The sequence below is a fragment of the Tigriopus californicus genome, chromosome 11, assembly GCF_007210705.1.
Source record: "Tigriopus californicus strain San Diego chromosome 11, Tcal_SD_v2.1, whole genome shotgun sequence".
NCBI lineage: Eukaryota > Metazoa > Arthropoda > Copepoda > Harpacticoida > Harpacticidae > Tigriopus > Tigriopus californicus.
The window spans coordinates 2,607,941-2,616,837 of NC_081450.1; the positions used below are offsets into that span (position 1 = coordinate 2,607,941).

Below are 8,897 nucleotides of genomic sequence, written 5' to 3' on the forward strand. Positions count from 1 at the left end.
AAAAGGAATGGGATTAGCCTTATATGTAGGTAGAATTATGACCTGAATTGATGGAGGGATATTTATTGACCACTTAGTAGAGTGAGATGGATTTTCATGCAAAACAAAATTCGATTGGTGAGATTCGGTGTGGCTGAAATAAATCTGGAACCAGTAGTCATTGGAGGCGTGTTGGGTGCACAGAGAAGGAGTTTTTATATAGTATTAGTATATGCTTTTACTTTACATTACATTGGATTTTCAGGACGCAAAAGACTCCTATCTACTAGTACTCGTAGTTGGTGATCTCGTGTTCCTTGTAGTAGGTCCAGTACATGGCATTGAACAAGGCGAATCCCAAGGGAAAGACGAACCGGCAAACCTCGTCAATCCGAACGGCCAACATTCGATTCTTGCGAACGCCGATCGAGCTCCGCAAAAGTCGAGGTGACGGAATTTGGTCCAAACCATTGACCTTGAGGTCCATGTTCGCGGGTTGACTGACACTGCGACTGATGCACTGACCCGTCCCCAGGCATCCCAGTCCATCTGGATCCGGTTGGAGGTGATTGCCCCGAATCCGGAGATGGGATTTGTCAAGACTCTGAGTGGATTGGACCTGCAATCCACGATGGATCCAATCAAGCGTACTGAATTTATGCACCAACCGTATTGCAGAGTCAGCGCCTCATTTCCTGTTGAAGACTTGATCGCCTTGGCCATTCGAGTCACGTCATGTTTCCCCGCATCTCACCTGATTCATCTCGATATTGTCATGGTCCAAAGATCCGTGGTTCTCGATTAGGTCCAACTGCATCATGGGCGCTTGCTCGGCAGCGTCGAAATTGAGGAAAGGCCGTTGGTTCCGTCGCCACAGGTAGTTGACACATGTGAATTCAACCAGAGCCGCAAAAACAAAGGCTGTACAAACGCCCATCCACACATCTATGGCCTGGAACGAAGGCATAAAAGAAGTTCCACTCAAGAGCGAGCGATATTTGGGAACCCATGCTGTACCTTGACGTAAGAAGTTTGTGGAACGGAGGTTCCTGGAACAAAACGAAAGATATGGAGATTGGCTTTACACATCAACCAAAAAGGCTTGCCAAGAAAGGCTCTGTCTCTCTTGGGGCAAGTTTCCTCGAGGAACTTTGGGACACATGATTTGAGTCTGTACTCTATCAAGCTTTCACTCGCATTCTTTCTCTGGAGACTTGATGAGATACAAATTGTTAGCGCTGCCACTCATAAGGTCGATGAGTGACGGAACTTTTTCCTGTCCAACTTCATCCAATTGCATTATCCTCGTTTTCCGTTTCTTTCCCTTTGCTACTATTGAACGACTTCAGCTACTTCATGGTCGTCGTAAAAGGCTTCCTGCTTGACGAATCTCGGGATAAAGATGTTTGTTTTCATGTACGATAATTCCTTAGGTTATGGGTCAAGTCAGCCTTCAAAGACCAACTCTGATGTTTACCGGATACTTGTGAGGACACCGTTAGGAGCGTAATGACCCCGAGGGTGACTCGAGCGGGTACACAGTCCACGTCCATCCAAAATGAGACCCAAGATATGGACACAATCAGGATGGAAGGAAGGTAGGATTGGATCAAATGGAACCCTATGGACCGATGAAGATGAAAAGTGGCCACCAAGCAGCTGTAATTCCCTGAAAATGTAAGAAAGAGAGAGGGAGATGAAAACATGAAATGGCTTTTGTTTCAATTGAGACGGGGTTGGAGTCCTTTATTCATCTAGATTTTAGGTGGGTGTCTGCGTGTGAGGAATGAAGGTATTTAAAGGGATATATTATTCATGTAATTTGCCTCATTGATGGGCTACGCAAAAAAGTTCAGTAACTTAAATCTTCCGCGATTTAAGTTACTGAACGATTTAATTAAGAAAGAGATTGGTGATTGACAAAATATGCATATAAATCTTCCGTTTAAGCACTAAAGTATGCTCAAGAACGGACAAAATACTCGCCAAAGATAGAAAGATTTTTTTCAGAAGTCGGGCCATAAAAGAATAGAATTTAAACGTATGGCTAATAACTGGGCGCAATAAAAAGTCTTTTGAAAGCAATAAAAAGACAAACTTTAATATTCACATTTCATTCATTCATGCAAGAAACAAAAAAAATATTACATTGTCATTTGATTTAAAAGATTTAAATTTAACTTATCTGTCTTCTGAATCTAAAAAAAGCAATATAATAACTAGCATGGATATGAGTGAGGACGTATAGCCTCTTTCCAAATGATATCCCAGACAGTGTCCCAGTTTCGTACCTTAGAATGTAGAGGATTTCTCCTCCCGGATGGATCCGAATGAGCACATTTGGAACCGTCACAAATTGGAAATGGGCGTCCTTGGCATTGGGGAAGTAGACCTCAGGTTTCCAAATGGCCTTGACCAAAGCGGGATCTGCCAGATCCAATGGGGACTTGATATCCTCATGTGAGAGTCTCGGATCCGACCACTTTTGTCTCAGGTAGGCATCCGTCACGTAATCCTGAAAATTACCAAACGGAGATGACGATATGGAGGAACCAGGACAAAGACGTCCCATTTCTCGAGTGGTCCATTAACGAGGCCTAAATCTGAGTAAGTGAACGGATTGCAAACACAATGGGGCGTTTCGCACCTTTTCTCTACTGCGATTTTTTGAGACGCTTCCAAAGCGCGAATGGCCATGGTCTTAATAGCTTTGAAGAGTTCGAGACTGAAAGGGGAAACTCCGAAACGAAAGGCCATTCTCCCTCTCAAATCGCAATTGAAAATCGAAGGACCTTCTACTCAACATGAGAGTAAAAAAATCGGAAATGGGGATTTGGCGGGAGATGGTGGGAGTTTGCCGATCTTTCAATTGACAGGAAGGCTTTGTCTTCATTCCCATGTCTTATGTTATGAGAAGCGGCGCATTTGAAAGCTTCGCATGTGCATGAACAGTTTGAACACAATGGTAAGGTTTTTGATTTTATTCCGAAAAAAGGAAAGGGGGAAAGAAAAGAAAAAAAGTTCTTGTCGATTTTTTTTCCAATCTTGTCTCCTACTGAGTGCTCCTTTGACAAATTAAGTATGGAAAAACATTTAAGCCTTTGAAGACTAGATATGTACATGTTAAATCAAGGATGGCTCTTTAGGGGGAAACTGATATTGTTAATAATCATCCCAATTGATCAAATTCATATTACATCTCATACGTCCCTCTGCCCTCTATGAAAAACGAGTGTTTTCAAATTTGACGCCATATTCAAAATCAATAAAAATAAATAAACAATAGTTGGGCTCGAAAAGATGCCAGGTAGACCACTTTTCACGCCTACGTGAAAGGTTCTTTGGGTAAGATTTCCTATTAAAGTACATGGTGCAATCATACATTGCTAGTGCACAGAAATAAACTCATCATCGGAGAGGGGTAAAAGCATTAATTTCAATAAAACATATATTTTTAAATATATGTCGAACCAAACTCAAAGGCAAATGTGCAGTTCTCAAAACAGAATATGAAGTACTACTTGTATGTTTATGCATTTCAGCAATAATATTCTTTAAATATTTGCAACTTTTTCGATTAAATATAATTTAGACATTGGGTCGTGTTAGTGCAATGTTTTTATCCACACAACTTATCAAGGTTTACCATTGTAGATGGCGCACTCATCAATTATCTGCGACTGGAAACCACAACAAACCCGTTTTCACTCCTTTTTTTTTGTGCGTGCAATAATCTAACCAAAGAGTCAAATGTAAGTCAACTCATTCTCTGCAATGGTTAAGAATGAAATTTGAGATGAGATTTGAGATCTCAAACCTTTTGACGAAAACATCTCAAAGCCCTTTTCATTCTGCTCTACCATACTTCCTATCATTACAGTTAAAAAGAAGCTCGAGAATACGCTCTAAGATGCCTGACTTTAACAAGATATTCTTTGTACATCTTATTACTGACCCATTCTAATACCATAAATAAACCACCAACTTTACTCTGACATCTTAGGTGTATTTTTCTCGTTCCTACTTTTGTTTGTCCTAGGGCTCTCTAGTAGAAGAGTACGAGCATGAAAAGCGACCTCTGACGGGTACAGCCTCCAAGATCCAAGAAAACGTCGACAAAAGTCGTTGCCAGGGTCAGAGCAAGCACTATCACCTAAAACTGCTACATGTTCATTTGGTTGCAAACGACGGCTTCTTGGATCTTGAAGGCTGCGCCCGTCAGAGGTCGTTTTTCATGCTCGTACTCTTCTACTACAGAGCCCTAGTTTGTTCCGCACCTAGGTGAATGTTCAATGAAAAAGGCTATAAAGATGAATATTGAAGTACATCTTTAGCGTTCCTTAAAAACGAATTCGTTGGAGGAAGACCTCAATCACTTGGTTTCATTTAATGGCTTTTTATTCGTTTCCTTTTACCAAATGCCGGATCAAGAGCACGAATATATTCAAAAAACTAATTGAATGTTTAGTTGGTTTGACTTGGTCATTTTCGTAAATGGTAGGGGGACCTTGATCAACAAAAAGACGTAAAATGAATTACAGATTAGAGTCACTTTAAGTGAAAGAAGACACTTTCTAGGTGCTCAATAACTTTTTTCTAAATGTGATCAATTTTTCACCTCATAATTCAAAAGCACAATATTTGCATGCCTATTAACAATTGACAGAACATTTTTGAAGAATAACTCGTTAAAAAAAGAAAAAACCTTCAGTAAACTCAAATCCTAGCGCAAATTTCGTGTTAATCGCCTTAAATGTTGGTCATATGTTGAGTTAAGTTTGTTGAAGACCTGAGCTTTCCAACATCTTCAAAGCACTTTGTCACCCAATCTTTGCGTCCAGTTATGCAAATATTTAACCCTTTCCAACTCATGGCGGATTCATCATGCTTGAATAAGAACTGACAAAGAAAGAGTCGTCTTATGACAAACTGTCCTTAAAACGATGAGCATCACATTTTTGGTGCTTTGAACTTACCATATTTTCCGTGTTAATCGAACTCAAACTGGCCACAAACAGTTGACAGGAGACGTTGGTGGGCACACCTAAAAAAAAAGGATTCACCACTCGAGGTCAACGGCTTATATTTTCAAATCTGACCACCAAAGAGACTTGAGATTGGAGGCCCCAAAAAGAGATCAATTCAAGACGGCTGGTTCTTTTACCCCATCTTCTGTCTTGAAGGCCAGGATTACTGACCACTTCACTAGTCCTCCTCACCACCAAAAAGGCTCGTGTTCCTTTTTGCCTCGTCTCCTTTCGTTTACTTTGCCGAGCTCTAATTCCTTGAGTCTAAATAACCCCCTCACCAAGATGAAGGGTTCTCGTCGAAGGACAAATGGAACAACGCACTGTTGCATGCTGTGCCGTAAATAAGACATTCCCTTGTTTGGCCTTGAATCCGTTTCATTATTTCTGGGCTAATCCAGTTCTTAATAGAAAGAAACAATTTGTTGGGTCGACCATCTAGACCCAGTTTTTCGGATTCCATGAGTGGTTTCAGCCCCTGAGATTGGAGAACAAAAAGAGGATGGATGCTTCTCTTGATGGACCGGTTAATAGCCTTCAAAAATGGTTGGCTGACGTTGAGCAAAAGACCTTGACCCGCCCAATTCGTTTCGGTTCTCACGCTATTCTTTACCAGTTCGACTCACATAATGAATGGATGGATGGAATCTGATTTGGATTTTTTACCCTTAGAAAGAGTGAGTGATATATATATATATATATGTATAGTCTCAAGGGATAACATGGTTAAGACAAAGCTGAAAACATACTTGTTTATCTTCGGGTTTTGTGTTGTTGTTACTCATTTTGCTTAGTAGAGACGATCACATAGAGGAAAGAGAAGTGTAGTGCAAGCCATAAAAGAGACCCCGACAAGCCCGTACACACTAGACACCAGGGGAGGGAAGAGAAATCATATATTATATACGGCACGCGGCGATTAAGTCCACTATAGGGTTGTACACCATATCCAAATCTATTACATATTGAATCAACCAAAAACCACAACACACCACCAGCCAAAGTATATACTCTTACAGCAGCGAGTAAACGAACACCGAATATTCATTCTCGATATAATTATTGAAAGTTTATTTGAAAATCTGACCATTAAAAAGATTACTTAATTTATTCACATGGTTTCTACAATTCATAGACGACAAATTTGCTGATTGTTTCCCGGGACTTAATGCTTTTTGGCTAAAGCTATTGGGGGCCTTCCACAGACCAGGATTGGAGTTACCCATCCCCAATATGATTGCCTTTAGGTCGGTCATTCATTAACAAGAAATGGGACCATTTGTCTGCGGCTCAAACGAGAGGACCTATCAGAGCTTCAAGCACCTGATCGAGGCCTTAGCCATGACAAACATATGTATATATGTGTGTTTTTTCTGATTGGGGATCAAATTTATTAGCAGGCCCTTTTGATAATCTTATACGAAATGTACGTACTTCCGCATTTTTTCGCAAGTATAAAATGATAAACGTTTTATATTGTTCTGCTTTTCGAATCCTCCCTATATTTCTTTGGTAGACACTCAGATGTGTCTTATTCAAAAAAAACATTTTTTGTCGACATCTCACTAGTTATGAATGCGGCATTAGCAATTGCCAATATTCGAACTCCACGCCAAAAGACAAGGGTTCACTTTTTTGGTTGACGAATTTTCCAATTTTCCAATTTTGTCATTCTCTTTCTTTGTCTGAAATAGTGTTAGCCAAACAAAATGCTAGCTCACCAAGATGTATTCATCTCAGTTTACTAAAAGGAATGGGATTAGCCTTATATGTAGGTAGAATTATGACCTGAATTGATGGAGGGATATTTATTGACCACTTAGTAGAGTGAGATGGTTTTTCATGCAAAACAAAATTCGATTGGTGAGATTCGGTTGTGGCTGAAATAAATCTGGACCAGTAGTCATTGGAGGCGTGTTGGGTGCACAGAGAAGGAGTTTTTATATAGTATTAGTATATGCTTTTACTTTACATTACATTGGATTTTCAGGACGCAAAAGACTCCTATCTACTAGTACTCGTAGTTGGTGATCTCGTGTTCCTTGTAGTAGGTCCAGTACATGGCATTGAACAAGGCGAATCCCAAGGGAAAGACGAACCGGCAAACCTCGTCAATCCGAACGGCCAACATTCGATTCTTGCGAACGCCGATCGAGCTCCGCAAAAGTCGAGGTGACGGAAATTTGGTCCAAACCATTGACCTTGTGTCCATGTTCGCGGGTTGACTGACACTGCGACTGATGCACTGACCCGTCCCCAGGCATCCCAGTCCATCTGGATCCGGTTGGAGGTGATTGCCCCGAATCCGGAGATGGGATTTGTCAAGACTCTGAGTGGATTGGACCTGCAATCCACGATGGATCCAATCAAGCGTACTGAATTTATGCACCAACCGTATTGCAGAGTCAGCGCCTCATTTCCTGTTGAAGACTTGATCGCCTTGGCCATTCGAGTCACGTCATGTTTCCCCGCATCTCACCTGATTCATCTCGATATTGTCATGGTCCAAAGATCCGTGGTTCTCGATTAGGTCCAACTGCATCATGGGCGCTTGCTCGGCAGCGTCGAAATTGAGGAAAGGCCGTTGGTTCCGTCGCCACAGGTAGTTGACACATGTGAATTCAACCAGAGCCGCAAAAACAAAGGCTGTACAAACGCCCATCCACACATCTATGGCCTGGAACGAAGGCATAAAAGAAGTTCCACTCAAGAGCGAGCGATATTTGGAACCCATGCTGTACCTTGACGTAAGAAGTTTGTGGAACGGAGGGTTCCTGGAACAAAACGAAAGATATGGAGATTGGCTTTACACATCAACAAAAAAGGCTTGCCAAGAAAGGCTCTGTCCTCTTGGGAAAGTTTCCTCGAGGAACTTTGGGACACATGATTTGAGTCTGCACTCTATCATGCTTTCACTCGCATTCTTTCTCTGGAGACTTGATGAGATACAAATTGTTAGGTGCTGCCACTCATAAGGTCGATGAGTGACGGAACTTTTTCCTGTCCAACTTCATCCAATTGCATTATCCTCGTTTTCCGTTTCTTTCCCTTTGCTACTTTTGAACGACTTCAGCTACTTCATGGTCGTCGTAAAAGGCTTCCTGCTGACGAATCTCGGATAAGGATGTTTGTTTTCATGTACGATAATTCCTTAGGTTATGGGTCAAGTCAGCTTCAAAGACCAACTCTGATGTTTACCGGATACTTGTGAGGCACCGTTAGGAGCGTAATGACCCCGAGGGTGACTCGAGCGGGTACACAGTCCACGTCCATCCAAAATGAGACCCAAGATATGGACACAATCAGGATGGAGGAAGGTAGGATTGGATCAAATGGAACCCTATGGACCGATGAAGATGAAAAGTGGCCACAAGCAGCTGTAATTCCCTGAAAATGTAAGAAAGAGAGAGGAGAGATGAAACATGAAATGGCTTTTGTTTCAATTGAGACGGGGTTGGAGTCCTTTATTCATCTAGATTTTAGTTGGTGTTTGCTGTTGAGGAATGAAGGTATTTAAAGGGATATATTATTCATGTAATTTGCCTCATTGATGGCTACGCAAAAAAGTTCAGTAACTTAAATCTTCCGCTAAAAGTTCGCGATTTAATTAAGAAAAGATTGGAGATTGACAAAATATGCATATAAATCTTCCGTTTAAGCACTAAAGTATGCTCAAGAACGGACAAATACTCGCCAAAGATAGAAATTTTTTTTCAGAAGTCGGGCCAAAAAAGAATAGAATTTAAACGTATGGCTACTAACTGTGCGCAATAAAAAGCTTTTGAAAGCAAATAAAGACAAACTTTAATATTCCAATTTCATTCATTCATGCAAGAAACAAAAAAAAAAATATTACATTGTCATTTGATTTAAAAGATTTAAAATTACTTG

At 40.9% G+C, this 8,897-nt stretch overlaps 2 protein-coding genes across 2 annotated transcripts in view; both read right to left on the reverse strand.

Annotated features, from left to right (window-relative positions):
• Positions 1-262: 262 nt before the first annotated feature.
• LOC131890683 (glycine receptor subunit alpha-2-like) overlaps positions 263-8,897 on the reverse strand; it is a 38,915-nt gene continuing 30,280 nt past the window's right edge. The window contains exons 4-9 of the mRNA XM_059240089.1: positions 4,956-5,023; positions 2,161-2,494; positions 1,457-1,648; positions 997-1,028; positions 734-931; positions 263-598 (exon numbers count right to left, since the gene is read on the reverse strand). Of these exons, the coding sequence (XP_059096072.1) occupies positions 266-598; positions 734-931; positions 997-1,028; positions 1,457-1,648; positions 2,161-2,494; positions 4,956-5,023 (1,157 nt within the window). The 3' untranslated portion in view covers positions 263-265. The remainder of the gene's footprint in view (positions 599-733; positions 932-996; positions 1,029-1,456; positions 1,649-2,160; positions 2,495-4,955; positions 5,024-8,897) is intronic.
• On the reverse strand, positions 6,906-7,712 carry LOC131890561 (glycine receptor subunit beta-type 4-like). The gene is made up of 2 exons (XM_059239930.1): positions 7,486-7,712; positions 6,906-7,350 (listed from the first exon to the last, which is right to left on the reverse strand). The coding sequence occupies exons 1-2, from the start codon at positions 7,696-7,698 to the stop codon at positions 7,018-7,020; spliced, it is 546 nt and encodes a 181-aa protein (XP_059095913.1). The 5' UTR covers positions 7,699-7,712; the 3' UTR covers positions 6,906-7,017.

Bases quoted from the DNA above. Each gene is read 5' to 3' on its own strand.
- LOC131890561 (XM_059239930.1), bottom strand. From the start codon at position 7,698: ATGCCTTCGTTCCAGGCCATAGATGTGTGGATGGGCGTTTGTACAGCC. The intron at 7,351-7,485 runs GTGAGATGCGGG...CGTGGATTGCAG, and splicing joins ACAATATCGAGATGAATCAG to GTCCAATCCACTCAGAGTCT.